At 43.3% G+C, this 26,658-nt stretch overlaps 1 protein-coding gene across 1 annotated transcript in view; it reads left to right on the forward strand.

Annotated features, from left to right (window-relative positions):
* LOC311099808 (astrotactin-2-like) overlaps positions 1 to 26,658 on the forward strand; it is a gene marked incomplete at both ends in the record, with an annotated part of 71,606 nt that overhangs the window by 32,824 nt on the left and 12,124 nt on the right. Inside the window, one exon of the mRNA XM_084140557.1 lies at positions 5,034 to 5,175. Coding sequence (XP_083996683.1) covers positions 5,034 to 5,175 — 142 coding nt within the window. The remainder of the gene's footprint in view (positions 1 to 5,033; positions 5,176 to 26,658) is intronic.

The raw sequence follows: 26,658 nt of genomic DNA on the forward strand, positions 1-26,658 counted from the left end.
TTGTCCTCCTGTTTCCCTGGTTATCTGCTGAAGAGTCTAAAGATAGGCCTCTGGTCTTGACCAGTCATTAGAGAGCAATGTCCTCAGAGAGCGCTGACGATGTTACCATCTGGTATGTGTTGAATACTGTGTTGGTTTACCTAACCATGCATGAATAAACACAGCCCTGACGGTGGGAAACTATCTGCCTGCCACACACGTGTCCCTTCCTTTCTTTAACCTCCTTATCTTTGTCTTACATGCTGACTACACCGGGCACGTGCATGCGTCCGTGTGCGCCATTGCACGTACGTTAATTTTGTCCATCCACACCAGAAGCGATCAGGACACGCAGGTTGAAATATCAAAAAGAACGCTGAACCAGCTTAATGTATATTGTCAAAGACTCCAGCCACCCTAGTCATAGTATGTTCTCTCTGCTACCACACGGCAAGCGGTACCGGAGCGCCAAGTCTAAGTCCAAAAGGCTTCTTAACAGCTTCTACCCCCAAGCCATAAGACTCCTGAACAGCTAATCAAATGGCTACCCGGACTATTTGCATTGCCAAGTTCTATTTTAGCGCCTGGTTACGCAGACACTCATTGGCGCGTGCGAGCAGTTTGGATGAAATGATTGAATAACATGGATGTGTACATTTATTTTACAACGCTTGCGCACGCAACAGCCTAGTGTGGTCAGCATCTTAGGGCTGTGTGAGTGATCCACTCGGCAAAAACAGGTTGAATCAACGTTGTTTCCAGGTCATTTCAACAAAACTATTCAATGTGATGACGTTAAATCAACGTGGAAATTGGATTAGAAAAAAGTCATCAACTAATGGGAATTTGGTCTTTTATTCACCTAACTTTAAACCTAAATCCAATGACATAGTGACTTTTTTGGTTGATTTCACGTTGAATTCAACTCAACCAAATGTAAATCAAATCTAGTCGTTGAACTAATGTCTGTGCCCAGTGGAGAGTGTGTGTGTTTGTGTGTGTGTGTGTGTGTGCGTGTGTTTGCATGTGTGTGTAAGTGTGTGTGCGCGTGCCTATGCCTGTGTTTGTACACGTGTGATTGCCTCTGTGAGAGTGCACGTGTGTTTGTGGCGGTTAGCCTCAGTGCAGTGAGCTCTCTCACTTGCTGGTGGGGTTCAGTATTGTGTGAGTGGACAGGACAGCCATGGGTGGGCAGGCTGCCTGAGAGACGGGAGCGTGAGCCCTGCTGTTTGTCTTTGGCCTTTTTACAACTCACAATTATGTGATAATTACACATCTATAAATGGATATCCTTGATCTAGACTGCACCAAGTCACGCATCAGCCCCTGATTTATTCTGATTATCAAAACATACAAAGACATTATTCCTTCACAGACCACATCCAGAAACATTAAACTTCCGACTTCCCTCCCTCCCTCCCTCCCTCCCTCCCTCCCTCCCTCCCTCCCTCCCTCCTTCTTGCACTCTCCTCCCTCCTCCCCCCTTCGCCCCTCAACCTTCCTTTTCTGCGCTGTCTCTTTCTACTTTTAGCCTACATGAAGCAGCAGATTTATGGCTTGTCCTGGGCATTCCTTTCATAGTCGTGCCATTGAAAGGGAAGTATAGACTGGAAAGGCATTCTGAGGCAAGCTGTATTGGGTCAATAGTCAATCTTAAATACATCATTATGGTTTGTCTGATAGGGGCAATTTACTCCGAGGAAAGGTCAACCTGAACGCTTCCGTAATCCTGCCTTTGTTATAATTTTTATGAAAAACTTAACATTCTAGCTAGGCTAAGTACATTCTAAAACACATTCTATCCCATTCAACATCCCCAAATCATTCTTCCAGTTTATGGTAGCCCCCAACAACACTTTGTCATCGCATCGCTCGCATCGCAATTAACGAAACAAAACAAAGGAGAAAAGCAATTAAAGGAGAACGGTGAATGAAGAGCTGGGCCTGGTTTCCCGATAGCGATGGAATTTAGGTTTACGTGTGTTTTAATGATGCATCTTTCCTACAATGGCAGAGTATGTAACATGCATTTCCCAAAACCCCACGCAGAGAGATCGTTTGCTAAGTGCGTCATTGAGGCATGTGTCGATATGGATATGATCGAAAGAAAGAAAGCACTACTTTTGAATCAGCGTTCTCCCTTTACAATCTTACCTTAACATTCAAATTATTCCACAATACTGATGACAGATCAGCTCCTAGAGAGATATCAAGTGTGGCTACAAATATTGAGGCGGATATTCTAATGCTTACTCTATAATAATGCACTAAATCAAGATTTGGCATGACATTACACATCATTAACTATATTGAGGCAAAAATACAAATAGCTTAAAAAACTAAATTAAATTAACATGAAATTGATTTCAATATCATTCAAATATATACTGTATGTGCCTATACTGCAGGGATCATCAACTAGATTCAGCCGCGGGTCGATTTTGTTATTGAGCGAATGGTCAGGGGACCGCAAGAAGCCCAAGCAGATACTCCATACCATTTTACTAAAACATAATAATTTCAAACCTTGCTTACATTTGTAAATGATCACATATACAGTATCTCTCTATTATGTGTGGGAATACTTTGGAACAGATTTCCTAAATTAAAATCACCTGGAGCTAATTTGCAGGTGTTTTTACATTATTTTATGTCCAACAATAAATAACAACATCTGAAAACTTGGGGGGGCAAATAAAATCACCCTGCTATACTGTATTTATATTTTAATACATTAATCTTGGTTTTCATTTGAAGCATCTTTGAATCCTTCACTGTCACATTTGTTCTGAAGTTATCTGTGGTCACAGAAAGACAGATAAACAACTTGATTTTGTGTTAAGCTGATATATTCTGTGTATAAAGTGACGCGGAAGGGCAAAAAAGCATCTAATGACGTACTTAGCTGTGGTCTAACAAAGAGCGTTTTCAAGAGCAACTTTATTAACGATGGTTTTGAGAAACAGCTCAGAGATCTAACGATGCTCCTTCGAAGGGTCTAGCTATGAACATAGCCTTAAGATGCTTTTGGGAAACCGGTCCCAGATCTGTTCCACAAATCTTGAGCAGCAGTATCAGCTTGGTGGTATGCGGGCCAAGGCCACACATACGGTGGAATCATAAGGTCCATGTTGACTCCGCCTGAAGAAGCTGCAGCTACGACCCCAGGTTCGAAGGGACTGCTCGGCTATGCTAAGACAATATAGCTTCCCTTACTTACCCATCCCATCCTCCATTTAAAAAATGGTGAAGCATGTAAACACTTTTACATGGTTTCGGGACAGTAAATTACTGTGTGCCGAGCACCATCCGCTTAGAGAGGTATATGTCATTTTAAGTGTTCTTTTTGCCAGGTGTTCTTATTAAACAAGGTATCAGCCTTTATGGACAAAGCCTGTGATGTGTAAGCACAGTGTGTTTGAACTAGTGTCGATGTGCTCTCATATTTCATTTTTGGTTGGGTTAACATGGATTTTTCAAAGAAGGATCTGGAAATGTATTGTTTACTGAGTGTGCTGGTGGATGCCACCATAGATTTTGTAGTTGGAGTTAATTTACTATGAATGTGCAAAGACTGCTCGTATTTACGCTTTAATTTACAACATGTGGACTGAATATACGTAAAGTAATTAATCCCAGAGAGAGAATTTACACAAGCATAACATAAACTTTCAAGTAAATCATCAATTATATCGGTGGAGGATCAAGAAAATTCCAAGAAAATTCCAGTTAGGCATATTTTAGCATGTTTCTCAAAAGAGGATTTCAGTCCAGCAGAAAAAAACAACCTATAGTGTACTTGTTCTGCTGGCTCTCCTCCTGTGAATAAATAAAGGTCCAATTTGCATTGCATGTTTAGAAAGAGAAAACCTTCGAAATAGTAAACCTGGCACAGAGAGACTCGAAGTATAGGAATGTGTTTGGGAAACCTACTATACACAGACCCCTTTCTGGGAACATGTCAAATCTTTCATTTGTTTACTTCTTCTTTCCTCCTCTCTTTTGCAAGCCCTCCTTACCATCCCCTCCTGCTCCACTGTACTGACATATACCCTGTGTTTATAAGTTGGCCTGCATGTCATAAGCTGAAGCTAAGCTCCCTTTACGTCTTGTAGAAATCATTTGAAATCCCCAACATTTTAGAGCTTTTAAACTGTTTCGACAGCTCTCTCTTTTTTCCACAACCCCTCTGAGTGCTGGAAACGGTTTGGTGCATGTCTGAATGAACAAGTGTGTCATTATTTTCCTGTAAGCTGACATGAAAGATATTTCACAACTTGTGAACTGGTGTTTGTGTGACACAGGGGTTCTCAGTGAGATATCATTGTAACAGTACCATGTGGCCATAAAGTAGAAAAGTCATTTTTTCTTACGGTTCTATAATGTACCGTGTAGGGCCGGCTGCCAGAAGAAGTCTGACTTAGAACACAATTAAGCGCCAAGTGGCAGGATCGATGCTGGAAAGAATCTCCCTCTTAAAACTTCATTCATGACTTTTCTTTGCACTTATGTCTGTTTTCTGTTGAAACGTGCCATGTGACCCAAGGCTAGCTTGGCATGTGTTTGTTTTGTAAAACGTATCACTGAAGAACAATAGGTGAGAGTGCATGTTAGGACAAAACAGCACACTTGTGGCCTTTCTAGTAGATTTGGCACTTTATTTAAGAGGAACAGGACATGGGTTCCAACCTGGTCAATGTACAGTAAGTGTATTAACCCTGTGATTGTCTCTCCCTCCTTCTCTTTCTCTTCCTCGCCATACATCTATTCACTCACTTTCTCTCATTCTACATCTTCTTTCTCTCTCTCGCTCTCTCTCTCTCTCTCGCTCTCACTCTCTCTCTCTCTCTCTCTCTCTCTCTCTCTCTCTCTCTCTCTCTCTCGCTCTCTCTCTCTCGCTCTCACTTTCTCTCTCTCTCTCTCTCTCTCTCTCTCTCTCTCTCTCTCTCTCTCTCTCTCTCTCTCTCTCTCTCTCTCTCTCTCTCTCTCTCTCTCTCTCTCTCTCTCTCTCTCTCTCTCTCTCTCTCCCCCCCCCCTCCCTCCATCTCCTGTAGGTGAGGTGTTAAGTCTGGTGGATGACCTGTTCTCAGGTTTGGGTTCGTCCTGTGTGGTGGCGGGTCGGAGGAACGGAGACCATCCTCACTCTGTGCTCTACTCGCTGGTCTTCAAGTGCCTGGAACCCGACAGCCTCTACAAGTAAGATCCCCCAACCTAAAATACTTTGGACCTGGGCCCGTATTCATAAAGCCTCTCAGAGTAGGAGTGCTGATCTAGGATCATGTCCCCACTGTCCATGTAATCTTATTCATTATGATCTAAAAAGCAGAACTGATCCTAGATCAGCACTCCTACTCTGAGACGCTTTATTAATACAGGCCCAGATTTAATATGGCACCATTCCAAGAGTGAAATGAAAAGTAGGCTAAACAACAAGGTGGAAATTAAAGATAGAACAGGATAAAAGACAGATGTATTCGTTTTTGTTCTGTTGTTCACTTCTCTGTGGTAAGTATTGCCGTTGCCCTATGACCTGTACATCACCCTCAGAGAGTGAAAGTCTGTTGAGTTGTTGCCACGTTATACCCTTCTCACCTCTACTGTTGTCTTCTCACCTATACAGTGTGGGAAAAAAGTATTTAGTCAGCCACCAATTGTGCAAGTTCTCCCACTTAAAAAGATGAGAGAGGCCTGTAATTTTCTTCATAGGTACACGTCAACTATGACAGACAAAATGAGAAAAATAAATCTAGAAAATCACATTGTAGGATTTTTAATGAATTTATTTGCAAATTATGGTGGAAAATAAGTATTTGGTCAATAACAAAAGTTGCTCAATACTTTGTTATATACCCTTTGTTGGCAATGACACAGGTCAAACGTTTTCTGTAAGTCTTCACAAGGTTTTCACACACTGTTGCTGGTATTTTGGCCCATTGCTCCATGCAGATCTCCTCTAGAGCAGTGATGTTTTGGGGCTGTCGCTGGGCAACACGGACTTTCAACTCCCTCCAAAGATTTTCTATGGGGTTGAGATCTGGAGACTGGCTAGGCCACTCCAGGACCTTGAAATGCTTCTTACGAAGCCACTCCTTCGTTGCCCGGGCGGTGTGTTTGGGATCATTGTCATGCTGAAAGACCCAGACACGTTTCATCTTCAATGCCCTTGCTGATGGAAGGAGGTTCCATCTCACGATGCATGGCCCCATTAATTCTTTCCTTTACACGGATCAGTCGTCCTGGTCCCTTTGCAGAAAAACAGCCCCAAAGCATGATGTTTCCACCCCCATGCTTCACAGTAGGTATGGTGTTCTTTGGATGCAACTCAGCATTCTTTGTCCTCCAAACACGACGAGTTGAGTTTTTACCAAAAAGTTCTATTTTGGTTTCATCTGACCAAATGACATTCTCCCAATCCTCTTCTGGATCATCCAAATGCACTCTAGCAAACTTCAGACGGGCCTGGACATGTACTGGCTTAAGCAGGGGGACACGTCTGGCACTGCAGGATTTGAGTCCCTGGCGGCGTAGTGTGTTACTGATGGTAGGCTTTGTTACTTTGGTCCCAGCTCTCTGCAGGTCATTCACTAGGTCCCCCTGTGTGGTTCTGGGATTTTTGCTCACCGTTCTTGTGATCATTTTGACCCCACGGGGTGAGATCTTGCGTGGAGCCCCAGATCGAGGGAGATTATCAGTGGTCTTGTATGTCTTCCATTTCCTAATAATTGCTCCCACAGTTGATTTCTTCAAACCAAGCTGCTTACCTATTGCAGATTCAGTCTTCCCAGCCTGGTGCAGGTCTACAATTTTGTTTCTGGTGTCCTTTGACAGCTCTTTGGTCTTGGCCATTGTGGAGTTTGGAGTGTGACTGTTTGAGGTTGTGGACAGGTGTCTTTTATACTGATAACAAGTTCAAACAGGTGCCATTAATACAGGTAACGAGTGGAGGACAGAGGAGCCTCTTAAAGAAGAAGTTACAGGTCTGTGAGAGCCAGAAATCTTGCTTGTTTGTAGGTGACCAAATACTTATTTTCCACCATAATTTGCAAATAAATTCAAAAAAAATCCTACAATGTGATTTTCAGGATTTTTTTTCTCAATTTGTCTGTCATAGTTGACGTGTACCTATGATGACAATTACAGGCCTCTCTCATCTTTTTAAGTGGGAGAACTTGCACAATTGGTGGCTGACTAAATACTTTTTTCCCCACTATAATTTTAGTCAATTGGAGGTGTACCTGTGGATGTATTTAAAGGCCTACCTTCAAACTCAGTGCCTCTTTGCTTAACATCATGGGAAAATCAAAATAAATCAGCCAAGACCTCAGAAAAAAAATTGTAGACCTCCACAAGTCTGGTTCATCCTTGGGAGCAATTTCCAAATGCCTGAAGGTACCACGTTCATCTGTACAAACAATAGTATGCAAGTATAAACACCATGGGACCACGCAGCCATCATACCTCTCAGGAAGGAGATGCGTTCTGTCTCCTAGAGATGAACGTACTTTGGTGCGAAAAGTGCAAATCAATCCCAGAACAACAGCAAAGGACCTTGTGAAGATGCTGGAGGAAACAGGTACAAAAGTATCTATATCCACAGTAAAATGAGTCCTATATCGACATAACCTGAAAGAACACTCAGCAAGGAAGAAGCCACTGCTCCAAAACCGCCATAAAAAAGCCAGACTATGGTTTGCAACTGCACATGGGGACAAAGATCGTACTTTTGGGAGAAATGTCCTCTGGTCTGATGAAACAAAAATAGAACTGTTTGGCCATAATGACCATCGTTATGTTTGGAGGAAAAAGGGGAAGGCTTGCAAGCCAAAGAACACCATCCCAACCTTGAAGAACATGGGTGGCAGCATCATGCAGTGGGGGTGCTTTGCTGCAGGTGGGACTGGTGCACTTCACAAAATAGATGGCATCATGAGGAAAGAAAATTATGTGGATATATTGAAGCAACATCTCAAGACATCAGTCAGGAAGTTAAAGCTTGGTCACAAATGGGTCTTCCAAATGGACAATGACCCCAAGCATACTTCCAACAAAGTCAAAGTATTGGAGTGGCCATCACAAAGCCCTGACCTCAATCCTATGTAAAATTTGTCGGCAGAACTGAAAAAGCGTGTGCGCGCAAGGAGGCCTGCAAACCTGACTCAGTTACACCAGCTCTGTCAGGAGGAATGGCCCAAAATTCACCCAATTTATTGTGGGAAGCTTGTGTAAGGCTACCCGAAATGTTTGACACAAGTTAAACAATTTTAAGACAATGCTACCAAATACTAATTGAGTGTATGTAAACTTCTGACCCACTGGGAATGTGATGAAAGAAATAAAAGCTGAAATAAATAATTCTCTCTACTATTATTATGACATTTCACATTCTTAAAATAAAGTGGTGATCCTAACTGACCCAAGAAAGGGCATTTTTTACTAGGATTAAATGTCAGGAATTGTGAAAAAATGAGTTTAAATGTATTTGGCTAAGGTGTATGTAAACTGCCGACTTCAACTGTAGTCCCATGGTTTTGTCCCTGTGCTATCATTTTGAAAGCTCAACAAATAATGAGGCGAACAAACGGTGGATGGATATTTGTGTGAATTAGCAATGCCGCCATAAAGTAACGGTTGCCTTCTAATTTGATGAGACAGGAGTGAGAGAGAGAGGGGAGAGAGAGAGTAATAGAGAGAGGGAGAGAGAAAGATGAGAGGAGACAGAAAGAGAAAAAGGGAAGGGGTGAGAGAGGTAGAGAGAGAGAGACGGGGGTAGGGAAGAGAAAGAAAGAGAGCAATTATGGCAGTATTTCTGGCATGCTAGGCAGAGAGGAAGCCAGGCAGCCTAGGGATTCATGGTCGATGACATCAGACGTTGGGCCGAGATCAGTTGAGCCGGTCCACAAATCAATCAAATGCACCAGGTGAATATAATTCCTGAGTGACCCAAGAATTTACAGCCACAAAACAAATTTACGACTTCGATTTAAAATCTCGGGTCAGGTCTGTAAGAAAGGACACACCGCGCTAACAAACGTAATATACTTTTTCTACTCCCTTTTCTATCAATTACAGGTTCACTTTATAAACGGGCTCCTGGCACCTGCACATATCACTGGAAGTTTGAGCAGAAATATGATTATACTACTGTAGCAGTGCCATATGCATGTTCTAACTATATCTTAACTAAAGCTCAGAGTCTACACAGTTTGTGATTGGGTGATTTTAAGTGACTAACATGAAATCACCCAATAAATGACATGCCTGAGAACAAAAAAGGAAATGTTGAAAATGTAATTTGCACCAATAAATGGATTGCTCATTCAGGTTTTCGGTACAAGCAAATGGTTTGGACTTGACATGAGCAGGGTTGGTAGGTTACTTTCTAAATGTAATATGTTACAGTTACTAGCTACCTGTTCAGAATTGTAATCAGTAATGTAACTTTTGGATTACCCAAACTCAGTTACGTAATCTGATTTATTTTCCCTTAAAAGGCATGAAAATGGTGCTACAGAAGTGGTGCAGTCAGCCCAGTACATCACTGGGGCTGAGCTCCCTGCCATGCAGGACCTTTATATCAGGCGGTGTGCAAAATCGTTAAAGACTCCAGCCACCCAAGCCATAGACTGATTCCGCACGGCAAGCGGTACCGGTGAATCAAGTCTCACACCAACAGGCTCCTGAACAGCTTCTATCCCTAAGCCATAAGACTGCTAAATATCTAACTAAATAGCTAACAAAATGGCTACATGGACTATCTGAGTTGACCCTTGTATTTTATTTTATATTTTTGCACTGTCTCTATGCACATTTTTTTATTTTTTTATTTTTTTTATTTCACCTTTATTTAACCAGGTAAGCCAGTTGAGAACAGGTTCTCATTTACAACTGCGACCTGGCCAAGATAAAGCAAAGTAGTGCAATAAAAACAACAGAGTTACATATGGGGTAAAAAAAAAACATAAAGTCAGAAATACAACAGAAAATATATATACAGTGTGTGCAAATGTAGCAAGTTATGGAGGTAAGGCAATAAATAGGCTATAGTGCAGAATAATTACAATAGTATTAACACTGGAATGCTAGATGTGCAAGAGATTATGTGCAAATAGAGATACTGGGGTGCAAAAGAGCAAAATAAATAACAATATAGGGATGAGGTAGTTGGGTGGGCTAATTTCGGATGGGCTGTGTACAGGTGCAGTGATCGGTAAGGTGCTCTGACAACTGATGCTTAAAGTTATTGAGGGAGATAAGAGTCTCCAGCTTCAGAGATTTTTGCAATTCGTTCCAGTCATTGGCAGCAGAGAACTGGAAGGAATGGCGGCCAAAGGAGGTGTTGGCTTTGGGAATGACCAGTGAGATATACCTGCTGGAGCGCAGACTACGGGTGGGTGCTGCTATGGTGACCAATGAGCTAAGATAAGGCGGGGATTTGCCTAGCAGTGATTTATAGATGGCCTGGAGCCAGTGGGTTTGACGACGAACATGTAGTGAGGACCAGCCAACAAGAGCGTACAGGTCACAGTGGTGGGTAGTGTATGGGGCTTTGGAGACAAAACGGATGGCACTGTGATAGACTACATCCAATTTGCTGAGTAGAGTGTTGGAGGCTATTTTGTAAATTACATCGCCGAAGTCAAGGATCGGTAGGATAGTCAGTTTTACGAGGGCATGTTTGGCAGCATGAGTGAAGGAGGCTTTATTGCGAAATAGGAAGCCGATTCTAGATTTAACTTTGGATTGGAGATTCTTTATGTGAGTCTGGAAGTTGAGTTTACAGTCTAACCAGACACCTAGGTATTTGTAGTTGTCCACATACTCTAGGTCAGACCCGTCGAGAGTGGTGATTCTAGTCGGGTGGGCGGGTGCCAGCAGCGTTCGATTGAAAAGCATGCATTTAGTTTTACTAGTGTTTAAGAGCAGTTGGAGGCTACTGAAGGATTGTTGTATGGCATTGAAGCTCGTTTGGAGGTTTGTTAACACAGTGTCCAATGAAGGGCCAGATGTATACAAAATGGTGTCGTCTGCGTAGAGGTGAATCTGAGAGTCACCAGCAGCAAGAGCGACATCATTGATATACACGGAGAAAAGTGTCGGCCCAAGAATTGAACCCTGTGGCACCCCCATAGAGACTGCCATAGGTCCAGACAACAGGCCCTCCGATTTGACACACTGAACTCTATCTGAGAAGTAGTTGGTGAACCAGGCGAGGCAGTCATTTGAGAAACCAAGGCTATTTAGTCTGCCAATAAGAATGCGGTGGTTGACAGAGTCGAAAGCCTTGGCCAGGTCAATGAAGACGGCTGCACAGTACTGTCTATTATCAATCGCGGTTATAATATCGTTTAGGACCTTGAGCGTGGCTGAAGTGCACCCGTGACCAGCTCGGAAACCGGATTGCATAGCGGAGAAGGTACGGTGGTATTCGAAATGGTCGATGATCTGTTTGTTAACTTGGCTTTCGAATACTTTCGAAAGGCAGGGCAGGATGGATATAGGTCTGTAGCAGTTTGGATCTAGAGTGTCACCCCCTTTGAAGAGGGGGATGACCGCGGCAGCTTTCCAATCTCTGGGGATCTCAGACGTTATGAAAGAGAGGTTAAACAGACCAGTAATAGGGGTAGCGACAATTTCAGCGGCTAGTTTTAGAAAGAAAGGGTCCAGATTGTCTAGCCCAGCTGATTTGTAGGGGTCCAGATTTTGCAGCGCTTTCAAAACATCAGCTGTCTGAATTTGTGTGAAGGAGAAGCGGGGGGGGGGGGCATGGGCAAGTTGCAGCAGAGGGTGCAGAGTTGGTGGCCGGGTTAGTGGTAGCCAGATGGAAAGCATGGCCAGCTGTAGCAAAATGCTTGTTGAAATTCTCGATTATTGTAGATTTATCGGTGGTGATAGTGTTTCCTAGCCTCAGTGCAGTGGGCAGCTGGGAGGAAGTGCTCTTATTCTCCATGGACTTTACAGTGTCCCAAAACTTTTTGGAGTTAGTGCTACAGGATGCAAATTTCTGTTTGAAAAAGTTAGCCTTTGCTTTCCTGACTGCTTGTGTATATTGGTTCCTAACTTCCCTGAAAAGTTGCATATCGCGGGGGCTATTTGATGCTAATGCTGTATGCCACAGGATGTTTTTGTGCTGGTCAAGGGCAGTCAAGTCTGAGGAGAACCAGGGGCTATATCGGTTCTTAGTTCTGTATTTTTTGAATGGGGCATGTTTATTTAAGATTGAGAGGAAATTACTTTTAAGGAACAACCAGGCATCCTCTACTGACGGAATGAGATCTATATCCATCCAGGATACCTGGGCCAGGTCAATTAGGAAGGCCTCCTCGCTAAAGTGTTTTAGGGAGCGTTTGACAGTGATGAGGGGTGGTCGTTTGACCGCGGACCCGTTACGGACGCAGGCAATAAGGCAGTGATCGCTGAGATCCTGGTTGAAGACAGCTGAGGTGTATTTAGAGGGTATGTTAGTCAGGATGATATCTATGAGGGTACCCATGTTTACGGATTTAGGGTTGTACCTGGTAGGTTCGTTGATAATTTGCGTGAGGTTGAGGGCATCTAGCTTGGATTGTAGGATGGCTGGGGTATTAAGCATATCCCAATTTAGGTCACCAAGCAGTACAAACTCTGAGGATAAATGGGGGGCAATCAATTCACATATGGTGTCCAGGGCACAGCTGGGGGCTGAGGGGGGTCTGTAGCAAGCGGCAACAGTGAGAGACTTATTTCTGGAAAGGTGGATTTTTAGAAGTAGAAGCTCAAACTGTTTGGGCACAGACCTGGATAGTATGATAGAGCTCTGCAGGCTATCTCTACAGTAGATTGCAACTCCACCCCCTTTGGCAGTTCTATCTAGACGGAAAATGTTATAGTTGGGGATGGAAATTTCAGAATTTTTGGTGGCCTTCCTGAGCCAGGATTCAGACACTGCTAGAACATCAGGGTTGGCAGAGTGTGCTAACGCAGTGAATAACTCAAACTTAGGAAGTAGACTTCTGATATTTATGTGCAAGAAACCAAGACTTTTGCGATTACAGAAGTCATCAAATGATAGCGCCTGGGGAGTAGGAGTGATACTGAGGGCTGCAGGGCCTGGGTTAGCCTCTACATCACCAGAGGAACAGAGGAGGACTAGAATAAGGATACGGCTAAAGGCTTTAAGAACTGGTCTTCTAGTGCGTTGGGTACATAGAATAAAGGGGGCAGATTTCCGGGTGTTATAGAAAAGATACAAGGCCCTACACACTCACGCACATTGACACTCCAACACACACACAAACACTCACTCCATCGTTTATTCACACACACATAACATGCACATACATTTATACTGACTCTACACACACAGACACACACACACAATAATAATATATGCTGCTGCTACTATGTTTATCATATATCCTGATGCCTACTCACCTTACCCCTATACATACAGTGCATTTGGAAAGTACTCAGACCCCTTCACTTTTTCCACATTTTGTTATGTTACAGCCTTATTCTAAGATGGATTAAATTCATTATTTTTCTCATCAAGCTACACACAATACCCGTCTGAAAACGTATGTAAATGTGATATTTACGTTTTTTTATTTTGTATAAATTTGCACAAATGTCTTTTTTGGTTTGTCATTATGGGGTATTGTGTGTAGATTGATGAGGGACAAAAACAATGTAATCCATTTTAGAATAAGGCTGTAACGTAACAAAATGTGGACAAAAGTCAAGAGGTCTGAATACTTTCCGATTGCACTGTATCTACCTCTATCGATCCAGTATCCCTGCACATTGTAAATATGGTACTGGAACTGACAATGTATATAGTATGCTTACTTACTTTATCGTGCTCTTCTTATTTCTTATTTGTATATCTTGTGTGTTTTTGTTGGGGTTAGAGCCTGCAAGAAAGCATTTCACTGTATTTGTTCACGTGACATTAAAAACTTGAAACTTGAAGAAGAAGAAGACAAAAAGGATCCATCAAACCTATTTGGTGTGTCATCATAGTGGTCTCTGACTAGTGGTCAGACTTGTTCAGGTGGAACAAACTTAAACATGTGCCTTTTTTCAATGCTGAATTGAATGTCATTGAGAAACCAGAAAGGTGTCAATGGGGTTTTTTCTCGTAAACATCCTTTCGGAATTTAAAAGTCATCAAAGAAGTAATCATGTCGTTTTTCAAAGGTATCTCTAATCTGATTACATCATCTATATAGGACTATCCAAATTAAGTGTGACCGTAACGGATTACATGTAATCAGTTCCTCCCCAACCCTGGGCATACACTTAATAAACCCCCCTTTGGTCATGTTAATAAAAACAAAGAAAGACTACGTCCTACTTGTTGGGTCAACCAGGTAGTGTTTTCACTCAGACTAATGAGGAGTCACTTGTGTGGTCTTCAGGTCTTCACATCTTAAATCAGATATTATTCAAATGATGAAAGACAGACACTTAGTTGTTTCCTCCTTTGCTTGCAAGGGATCCATTCTTTTTTGTCTTTACAACCTCTTTGTTTTTGCAATTTCAGCAACTCCTGGCTAAACCAATTCAACTAGATCACAACTATTTTGTTGCTTTTTCCAATTGAACAGCAACACATAGATTGTCATGATAGGATTGACTCTGTGTTGGAAATATCACACAGGTTCTTTGTTTAAAGAAAGAAAGCTTTCGCTAGCCTTTCAAAAAGCCTTTGTCAGGTCGTACTCTCCCACAGGCTGGTATGGCGCCTGTGTGGAAGACATAAATGTTGTTCTTCTGAGGGATAGTTGGCAGCGCGTTTCAGAGCTTACAGTATAAAGGCAACACCTCGTAAGTCTCCAGCCGGGTTGGGTCATGTCAGGTTTATCATGTTTTGCTGTCTTTTTCTGTAATTTACACCTGCCTCTGATGACTTCTATTTCAGGGCTCTGAAACTCAGCTCTGGCCCTAGATTACCATCCAAAGCACTGGGAGACAGGTGCTGAACTTTGCCCTATTTACATGAGTAAATAGAGTAGTAAAGAACAAACCAACAAAAAATAGTTGGGAAGAGATTTTCGATGTACCAATTCCACCGCACATGGTTAATGAACTGATACACAAAACGCCGCTGGATTCAAAACTTAGAATGTTTCTATTGAAATTATTATACAAAATTCTTGCAACCAATAGAATGTTATATATGGGGGATACAACCATCCCAGCTCTGCATATTTTGAAAAATATATGGCAAAAATAAATCAAAACTGGATGGTGTTCAGAGATAGATGGGAGGGGTTGAGTGGAGCTGAAGGGTGGGACTTAATACAGCAAGACAACTCATGTAAAATATACTGTGTCTGTAAAATGTATATAGGTTCAGAACTTTTGTGAAACAGCAAAGTTAAAAATATCTGGCAAATAGAAAACAAAACTGGATGGTCTTCAGAGATAGATGGGAGGGGTTGAGGCTAGATGAAGGATGGGATTAAAAACAAACAAAATGTGTATTGTATGTACAGTGCATTCAGAAAGTATTCAGACTCTTTGACTTATTCCACATTTGGTTACGTTACACCCTTATTCTAAAATGTATCACATTAATTTTTTTCCTCATAAATCTACACACAACATCCCATAATGACAAAACAAAAATAGTTTTTTATAATGTCACCACCACGCCTCACAGTAGGGATGGTGCAAGGTTTCCTCCAGACGTGACGCTTGGCATTCAGGCCAAAGAGTTCAATCTTGGTTTCATCAGACCAAAGAATCTTGTTTCTCATGGTCTGAGAGTCCTTCAGGTGCCTTTTGGCAAACTCCAAGCGGGCTGTCATGTGCCTTTTACTGAAGAGTGGCTTCTGTCTGGCCACTCTACCATAAAGGCCTGATTGGTGTAGTGCTACAGAGATGTTTGTCCTTCTGGAAGGCTCTCTCATCTCCACAGAGGAAATCTGAAGTTCTATCAGAGTGACCATTGGGTTCTTGGTTACCTCCCTAACCAAGGCCTTTCTCCCCCTGATTGCTCAGTTTGGCTGGGCGGCAAGGTCTAGGAAGTGTCTTGGTGGTTCCAAACTTCTTCCATTTAAGAATGATGGAGGCCACTGTGTTCTTGGGGACCTGCAATGCTGCAGACATTTTCTGTGCCTCGACACAATCCTGTCTCAGAGCTCTACAGACAATTCCTTTGACCTCATGGCTTGGTTTATGCTCTGACATGCACTGTAGACTTTGGGACCTTATATAGACAGGTGTGTGCCTTTCTAAATCATGTCCAATCAACAATTTACCACAGGTGGACTCTAATCAAGTTGTAGAAACATCTCAAGGATGATCAATGGAAACAGGATGCACCTGAGCTCAACTTTGAGTCTCATATCAAAGGGACTGAATACTTAATAAATAAGCTATTTCTGTTTTTTATTTGTAATGGATTTGCAAAAAAATCTAAAAACCAGTTTTTGCTTCGTCATTATGGGGTATTGTGTGTAGAGTGATGATAATTAATTTAATCCATTTTAGAATAAGGCTGTCAGGTAACAAAATGTGGAAAAAGTCAAGGGGTCTGAATACTTTCCGAAAGCACTGTATAAGCTGGAAGTAGAAGCCTAAGTGTTGTTGTCAATTAGTTTACTCCAATTAGGGGTGGTAGAGTTAGGGGAAAATAATAGCCAAATATATTTAAACTCAGTTTTTCACAATTCCTGACATTTAATCCTAGTAAAATGTCCCTGTCTTAGGTCAGTTAGGATCACCACTTTATTTTAAGAATGTGAAATGTCAGAATAATAGTAGAGAGAATGATTTATTTTAGCTTTTATTTCTTTCATCACATTCCCAGTGGGTCAGAAGTTTACATACACTGAATTAGTATTTGGTAGCATTGCCTTTAAATTGTTTAACTTGGGTCAAATGTTTCGGGTAGCCTTCCACAAGCTTCACACAATAAGGGGTGAATTTTGGCCCATTCCTCCTGACAGAGCTAGTGTAACTGAATCAGGTTTGTAACTGAATCAGGCCTCCTTGCTCGCACAAGCTTTTTCAGTTCTGCCCACACATTTTCTATAGGATTGAGGTCAGGGCTTTGTGATGGCCACTCCAATACCTTGAATTTGTTGTCCTTAAGCCATTTTGCCACAACTTTGTAAGTATGCTTGGGGTCATTGTCCATTTGGAAGACCCATTTGCGACCAAGCTTTAACTTCCTGACTGATGTCTTGAGATGTTGCTTCAATATATAATAATTCATAATTTTCCTTCCTCATGATGCCATCTATTTTGTGAAGTGCACCAGTCCCTCCTGCAGCAAAGCATTCCCACAGCATGATGCTGCCACCCCCGTGCTTCACAGTTGGAAGGGTGTTTTTTGGTTTGCAAGCCTTCCCCTTTTTCCTCCAAACATAACGATGGTCATTATGGCCAAACAGTTCTATTTTTGTTTCATCAGACCAGAGGAAATTTCTTCCAAAAGTACGATCTTTGTCCCCATGTGCAGTTGCAAACCGTAGTCTTATGGCGGTTTTGGAGCAGTGGTTTCTTTCTTGCTGAGCGGCCTTTCAGGTTATGTCGATATAGGACTTGTTTTACTGTGGATATACAGTGAGGGAAAAAGTATTTGATCCCCTGCTGATTTTGTACGTATGCCCACTGACAAAGAAATGATCAGTCTATAACTTTAATGGTAGGTTTATTTGAACAGTGAGAGACAGAATAACAACAAAAAAATACAGAAAAACTTATGTCAAAAATTTATAAATTGATTTGCATTTTAATGAGGGAAATAAGTATTTGACCCCCTATCAATCAGAAAGATTTCTGGCTCCCAGGTGTCTTTTATACAGGTAACGAGCTGAGATTAGGAGCACACTCTTAAAGGGAGTGCTCCTAATCTCAGCTTGTTACCTGTATAAAAGACACCTGTCCACAGAAGCAATCAATCAATCAGATTCCAAACTTTCCACCATGGCCAAGACCAAAGAGCTCTCCAAGGATGTCAGGGACAAGATTGTAGACCTACACAAGGCTGGAATGGGCTACAAGACCATCGCCAAGCAGCTTGGTGAGAAGGTGATAACAGTTGGTGCGATTATTCGCAAATGGAAGAAACACAAAATAACTGTCAATCTCCCTCGGCCTGGTGCTCCATGCAAGATCTCACCTCTTGTAGTTGCAATGATCATGAGAACGGTGAGAAAGCAGCCCAGAACTACACGGGAGGATCTTGTCAATGATCTCAAGGCAGCTGGGACCATAGTCACCAAGAAAACAATTGGTAACACACTACGCCGTGAAGAACTGAAATCCTGCAGCGCCTGCAAGGTCCCCCTGCTCAAGAAAGCACATATACAGGCCCGTCTGAAGTTTGCCAATGAATATCTGAATGATTCAGAGGAGAACTGGGTGAAAGTGTTGTTGTCAGATGAGACCAAATCGAGCTCTTTGTTATCAACTCAACTCGCCATGTTTGGAGGAGGAGGAATGCTGCCTATGACCCCAAGAACACCATCCCCACCGTCAAACATGGAGGTGGAAACATTATGCTTTGGGTGTGTTTTTCTGCTAAGGGGACAGGACAACTTCACCGCATCAAAGGGACGATGGACGGGGCCATGTACCGTCAAATCTTGGGTGAGAACCTCCTTCCCTCAGCCAGGGCATTGAAAATGGGTCGTGGATGGGTATTCCAGCATGACAATGACCCAAAACACACGGCCAAGGCAACAAAGGAGTGGCTCAAGAAGAAGCACATTAAGGTCCTGGAGTGGCCTAGCCAGTCACCAGACCTTAATCCCATAGAAAATCTGTGGAGGGAGCTGAAGGTTCGAGTTGCCAAACGTCAGGCTCGAAACCTTAATGACTTGGAGAAGATCTGCAAAGAGGAGTGGGACAAAATCCCTCCTGAGATGTGTGCAAACCTGGTGGCCAACTACAAGAAACATCTGACCTCTGTGATTGCCAACAAGGGTTTTGCCACCAAGTACTAAGTCATGTTTTGTAGAGGGGTCAAATACGTATTTCCCTCATTCAAATGTAAATCAATTTATAACATTTTTTACATGCGTTATTCTGGATTTTTTTGTTGTTATTCTGTCTCTCACTGTTCAAATAAACCTACCATTAAAATTATAGACTGATCATGTCTTTGTCAGTGGGCAAACGTACAAAATCAGCAGGGGATCAAATACTTTTTTCCCTCACTGTATGCCTGTAAGAGGATAGTATGCCATGCAAGGTAAATATGATGTGAAATGCTATATTGACTCGTATTGCTGAATCGTCAGACAGCCTTTTACTACATTCACTTAAGGCAATAGCTTTTTGGGATATGGTGAAGGTATAAAGTTATCACCCATGATAGAGGTGCTAGGGATTTACTTCCTGTCATATTGCCTGTCTGTCATGTTATATGACTTGGTTCTGTGTCAGCATGTCTGTGATGAGGGAGACATTTAGAGGGGAGGTAGATATGAACACAAGGAAGGAGATAAGGGGGATGGGTGGGAAGATACGGGGTGTGGGGGAGGGGGTTGGTGGGGGGGGTATGGGTGGGGAGGAGGGGGAGGACTGGGTGGGAAGAAGTGGGGTGGGGGGGCTTAGTTGTTTTGTCTGAAGTCTGGGTTTTTCCTTTTCATTTACATTTCATACTGTTTTTGATGTATCCATTTGTTTTCTATGTTAAACTCCTGCACCTTGCTGTAAATCTTCTGCTGTAATTCTTTGTATGTTCATCTTGTCATTTAGATTAAAAAATGGAGCTTACTCACAGTTTTACCTCTGCTCTACATTAAAACATATTTGAGTTAATAGATATTGCAACCACTAAACTATATAACTATGTACCGGTATGTAGAGCTTCAAGATACCACATTTATTAAGATAACATAAGTCATCAACCATAATGAATAAACTCATTACTCTACTAACATTGCAATGATTAAAACTCTGTGAACTTACTCCAGTCCATTCAGCTACAGTCTACTCCTACTCTGTTGGCAACATTTCCAAAGGAAAGGATTGACATGTTCCTCCTTCTCTTGTGATATAGCAAAGAAGAAGGAGGTGACTGTGGACTCCCCAACTGAACATCCCTCTCAAACATTACAGTGAAGGGAGAGAGACAGAGAGAGAGAGACAGAGACAGAGACAGAGAGAGAGAGAGAGAGAGAGAGACAGAGAGAGAGAGAGAGAGAGAGAGAGAGAGAGAGAGAGAGAGAGAGAGAGAGAGAGAGAGAGAGAGAGAGACAGAGAGAGAGAGAGAGAGAGAGAGAGCGAGAGAGCGAGCGAGGGAGAGAGAGAGAGAGAGAGAGAGAGAGAGAGAGAGAGAGAGAGAGAGAGATTACTACATGGTGAAACTTGGAAGCCTCTGCTTCCGTTGTTCTGTTGTTTATTTCACTTTTGTTTATTATCTATTTCACTTGCTTTGGCAATGTAAACATATGTTTCCCATGCCAATAAAGCCCTTTGAATTGAATTGAATTGAGAGAGTGAGAGAGACAAGCAAAGCTATGTCAGGAAACCTTAAGGCCTGACAACCTTGGAGTACATCAAATGTAAACCAAACTCCCAGCAGGTGGAAGCCTTATCTAGCCCGCCAATTAGCCCAGTTGGCTGCGCCGAGGTGTGCCCGCAGACGTAATGCCGACGTAAATGGAGCCCTTATCTGGGAACAACAAGACTGGAGGGGGTGCCTTGACGCTGACAACACTGCTACAGAGTGGTACTCGTTCTCTCTCTCTCTCCCTATGCTTCCAAGTTTCACCATGTAGTAAGCTCTCTCTCTCCCTCTCTCTCGTTTGGCTTGACCTCCATGTTTCTGAAGGCAGATGGTGGGAAAGAAGGGAAGTTGCAACCGGTTGCACAGGAATCTCCTACTACCTGAAGCTTGAATACATCATCCCTTTCAATATACTCTCGCTATTTGGGCGACCCGACCAAATTCACATAGAAATTGCTTGTTTTGTCACGTAAACTGAAATTAGGCGAACTATTAGAATTTTAGCAACAAGGAAATGGCGGTGCGATTTCTGCATAGTGCACTTTTAACATAAGCACCAATTACCTATCTGTGTCTTGCACAGCTGCAGAGGCCCGCTTACCAAAATAAACAAGGTGGAAAAACGGTGAGACAGGGCCACAAACATAAAACACCAAACAAAAGTTGAGAGAGCTCAGAGGAGAGAAACACGGTGTGATAATCAAAGTGTCCCTTCTTCGCTTGCATCTGGGGCCTGTTTGGTTTCAAAGCACGCTGCGCCCATCTAACTTGATTTCAAGATGTGGAGACAAGAGGTAGAGGGATCAGGGAAATGATACCCAAGGACAACAAAGTGCTGCTATCAAATGCACATCACAGCGATGGTCCCTGGGAAGGCGGGCTGCAGCACCCTGGACCCTCTGAAGACTAATTTATTGCCTCTCTGAGATCTCCTCCGAACAGCGCAACATAAAAGTCTCCAACTCTGATGATGGATTCATAAAGGCGTGCTTAGCATGCGTCGGTCGAGGCTACCCGGGGCCACAGACACACATAAGCAGCATAGTGATGTCCAAGATGGCGTAGCAGTGCGGTCATGTATTCTGTGGTGTGCTCGTGTAAATAGCCAGTTTTTTTGTTTCTTATCGTATATATTTCTCAATCTCACTTTTCATCCTTCAACTAAATATACTTTCCTGCAACCCGCCTCACCCAATGTGGAACGGATTCTATTACTTCTTATACCTTTTTATCCAGAACCTCAGGCTGAAGCTAGCCAGCTAACTAGCTACTTGCTATTAGCCACTGTTAGCGGTTTTCACCATTGTCCGTGGCCTGCACTACCTACCAGCCAGCTCTAGCCTGGACAATTATCGGCCAGTCTGCAGAGTCTGCACAGCGCGCTATCGACCCAGAACATATCGGATTTTCTGCCGGAATCACTGAATCACTGGACCTTAACACCGGATCATCACAACTAGCTAGCTGCAACCGAATGGATGTTGTTGCTGGCTAATCACCACTACCCCGAAGCAAGCACCAGTTAGCCTTGAGCTAGCCTTGAGCCAGGCCCATCTCCCGGCTATCTACCTCTCTGTCAACCGGATGGGACCTCCTAGTGTCGACATGGAGCCCCGCCGATCCATCACGAATGGTCTGCCGACGTAATTCGTCTGATGTGGTTTCAACAGGCTTCCAGTTGCGACGACCACTAAGATCCATCTGCTAGCCCCGGCCCGCTAGCACACACAATCAACAGCCGTGCCTCCTGCTCACCTGTGCCGTAGCAGCCATCAAACTGCTCCCGGACTCACCTATCGCTGTTCACTGGACCTTATGATCACTCAGCTACACAGCTGATGCCTGCTGGACCATTCCTTTACACGGTACCCCATCCTGTTTATCTGTCCTGTTTATCTGTTTAGCCTCAGCCCAAACTTTCGTCGCCATTACCAGTTGTTGTCTTAGCTCTCTCGAATAACACCTGTGATTGCTTTATGCCTCTCTCCCATTTCAATATGCCTTGCCTATTGCTGTTTCTGTTAGTTCTTATTATACAATTTCACTGTAGAGCCCCCAGTCCCGCTCAACCTGCCTCAGATAGCTCCGTTGTCCCACCCCCCATACACGGAGACCGGCTCAATCGGTGCCTCCAGTGATGCTATCTCTTTCATCTTTACCCAACGCTTAGGTTTACCTCCACTGTACTCATATCCTTCCATATCCTTGTCTGTACATAATGCCCTGAATCAATTCTACAACGCCTGGAAATCTGCCCCTTTTATTCTCTGTACCCAACGCACTAGAAGATCAGTTCTTATAGCCTTTAGCCATATCCTTATTCTACTCCTCCTCTGTTCCTCTGGTGATGTGGAGGTTAACCTCCAGTAGCCCCCAGTATCACTCCTACTCCCCAGGTGCTATCATTTGTTGACTTCTGGAACCGTAAAAGCCTTGGTTTCTTGCATGTTAACATCAGAAGCCTCCTCCCTAAGTTTGTGTTATTCACTGCGTTAGCACACTCCGCCAACCCTGATGTTCTAGCAGTGGCTAGGAAACACTGTCACCACCGATAAATCTACGATAATCGAGAATTTCAATAAGCATTTTGCCACGGCTGTCCATGCTTTCCACCTGGCTACCCCTACCCCGGCCACCAGCTCTGCACCCTCCGCTGCAACTTGCCCATGCCCCCCCCCCCCCCCCACCCGCTTCTCCTTCACCCAAATTCAGATAGCTGATGTTCTAAAAGAGCTGCAAAATCTGGACCCCTACAAATCAGCTGGGCTAGACAATCTGGACCCTTTCTTTCTCAAATTAGCCGCCGAAATTGTAGCAACCCCTATTACTAGCCTGTTCAACCTCTCTTTCGTATCATCTGAGCTCACTAGAGATTGGAAAGCTGCCGCGGTCATCCCCCTCTTCAAAGGGGGTGACACTCTAGATCCAAACTGTTACAGACCTATATCCATCCTGCCCTGCCTTTCGAAAATATTTGAAAGCCAAGTGAACAAACAGATCACCGACCATTTCGAATCCCACCGTACCTTCTTCACTATGCAATCTGGTTTCTGAGCTGGTCATGGGTGCACCTCAGCCACGCTCAAGGTCCTAAACGATATTATAACCGCGATCGATAAAAGACAGTACTGTGCAGCCGTCTTCATCGACCTGGCCAAGGCTTCACCGCATTCTTATTGGCAGACTAAATAGCCTTGGTTTCTCAAATGTCTGCCTCGCCTGGTTCACCAACTACTTCTCAGATAGAGTTCAATTTGTCAAATCGGAGGGCCTGTTGTCTGGACCTCTGGCAGTCTCTATGGGGGTGCCACAGGGTTCAATTCTCGGGCCGACTCTTTTCTCTGTGTATATCAATGATGTCGCTCTTGCTGCTGGTACCTCTCAGATCCACCTCTACGCAGACGACACCATTTTGTATACATCTGGCCCTTCATTGGACACTGTGTTAACAAACCTCCAAATGAGCTTCAATGCCATACAACACTCCTTCCGTGGCCTCCAACTGCTCTTAAACACTAGTAAAACTAAATGCATGCTCTTCAATCGAGCACTACTTGCACCCGCCTGCCCGACTAGAATTACTACTCTCGGCGGCTCTGACTTAGAATATGTGGACAACTACAAATACCTAGGTGTCTGGTTAGACCGTAAACTCTCCTTCCAGACTCACATTAAGCATCTCCAATCCAAAGTTAAATCTAGAATCAGCTTCCTATTTCGCAACAAAGCCTCCTTCACTCATGCTGCTAAACATGCTCTCATAAAACGGACTATCCTACCGATCCTTGACTTCGGCGATGTCATTTACAAAATAGCTTCCAACACTCTACTCAGCAAATTTAATGTAGTCTATCACAGCGCCATCCGTTTTGTCACCAAAGCCCCATATACTACCCACCATTGTGACCTGGATGCTCTCGTTGGCTGGCCCTCACTACATATTCGTCGCCAAACCCACTGGCTCCAGGTCCTCTATAAATCACTGCTAGGCAAATCCCCCCTTATCTTAGCTCATTGGTCACCATAGCAACACCCACCCGTAGTCTGCGCTCCAGCAGGTACAGTGAGGGAAAAAAGTATTTGATCCCCTGAACAGTGGGAGACAGAATAACAACAAAAAATTCCAGAAAAACACATGTCAAAAATGTTATAAATTGATTTGCATTTTTAATGAGGGAAATAAGTATTTGACCCCTCTGCAAAACATGACTTAGTACTTGGTGGCAAAACCCTTGTTGGCAATCACAGAGGTCAGACGTTTCTTGTAGTTGGCCACCAGGTTTGCACACATCTCAGGAGGGATTTTGTCCCACTCCTCTTTGCAGATCTTCTCCAAGTCATTAAGGTTTTGAGCCTGACGTTTGGCAACTCAAACCTTCAGCTCCCTCCACAGATTTTCTATGGGATTAAGGTCTGGAGACTGGCTAGGCCACTCCAGGACCTTAATGTGCTTCTTCATGAGCCACTCCTTTGTTGCCTTGGCCGTGTGTTTTGGGTCATTGTCATGCTGGAATACCCATCCACGAACCATTTTCAATGCCCTGGCTGAGGGAAGGAGGTTCTCACCCAAGATTTGACGGTACATGGCCCCGTCCATCGTCCCTTTGATGCGGTGAAGTTGTCCTGTCCCCTTAGCAGAAAAACACCCCCAAAGCATAATGTTTCCACCTCCATGTTTGACGGTGGGGATGGTGTTCTTGGGGTCATAGGCAGCATTCCTCCTCCTCCAAACACGGCGAGTTGAGTTGATGCCAAAGAGCTCCATTTTGGTCTCATCTGACCACAACACTTTCACCCAGTTCTCCTCTGAATCATTCAGATGTTCATTGGCAAACTTCAGACAGGCCTGTATATGTGCTTTCTTGAGCAGGGGGACGTTGCGGGCACTGCAGGATTTCAGTCCTTCACGGCGTAGTGTGTTACCAATTGGTTTCTTGGTGACTATGGTCCCAGATGCCTTGAGATCATTGACAAGATGCTCCTGCGTAGTTCTGGGCTGCTTCCTCACCTTTCTCATGATCATTGCAACACCACGAGGTGAGATCTTTCATGGAGCCCCAGGCCGAGGGAGATTGACAGTTGTTTTGTGTTTCTTCCATTTGCAAATAATCGCACCAACTGTTGTTACCTTCTCACCAAGCTGCTTGGCGATGGTCTTGTAGCCCATTCCAGCCTTGTGCAGGTCTACAATCTTGTCCCTGATATCCTTGGAGAGCTCTTTGGTCTTGGCCATGGTGGAGAGTTTGGAATCTGATTGATTGATTGCTTCTGTGGACAGGTGTCTTTTATACAGGTAACAAACTGAGATTAGGAGCACTCCCTTTAAGAGTGTGCTCCTAATCTCAGCTCGTTACCTGTATAAAAGACACCTGGGAGCCAGAAATCTTTCTGATTGAGAGGGGTTCAAATACTTAGTTCCCTCATTAAAATGCAAATCAATTTATAACATTTTTGACATGCGTTTTTCTGGATTTTTTTGTTGTTATTCTGTCTCTCACTGTTCAAATTAACCTACCATTAAAATTATAGACGGATCATTTATTTGTCAGTGGGCAAACTTACAAAATCAGCAGGGGATCAAATACTTTTTTCCCTCACTGTATATCTCACTGGTCATCCCCAAAGCCAACACCTCCTTTGGCCGCCACTCCTTCCAGTTCTCTGCTGCTAATGACTGGCACGAACTGCAAAAATCTCTGAAGCTGGAGACTCTTATCTCCCTCACTAACTTTAAGCATCAGTTGTCAGAGCAGCTTAACGATCACTGCACCTGTACACAGCCCATCTGTAATTAGCCCACCCAACTACCTCATCCCCATATTGTTATTTATTTTGCTAATTTGCACCCCAGTATCTCTATTTGCACATCATCTTCTGCACATCTATCACTCCAGTGTTAATACTAAATTGTAATTATTTTGCACTATGGCCTATTTATTGCCTTACCTCCATAACTTACTACATTTGCACACACTGTATATAGATTTTCTATTGTGTTATTGACTGTATATTTTTGTTTATCCCATGTGTAACTCTGAGTTGTTGTTGTTTTTATCGCACTGCTTTGCTTTATCTTGGCCAGGTCGCAGTTGTAAATGAGAACTTGTTCTCAACTGGCCTACCTGGTTAAATAAAGGTGAAAAAAATATTTTAAAAGTCTCTGTTCGCAGCAGGGCCACTTATGGAACATTCATGTGGACTCAGTCTCCATGTGGACTCAGCTGGTTTCA

Source organism: Coregonus lavaretus (genome assembly GCF_964263955.1).
Source record: "Coregonus lavaretus genome assembly, chromosome: 24".
NCBI classification, from domain to species: Eukaryota; Metazoa; Chordata; class Actinopteri; order Salmoniformes; family Salmonidae; genus Coregonus; species Coregonus lavaretus.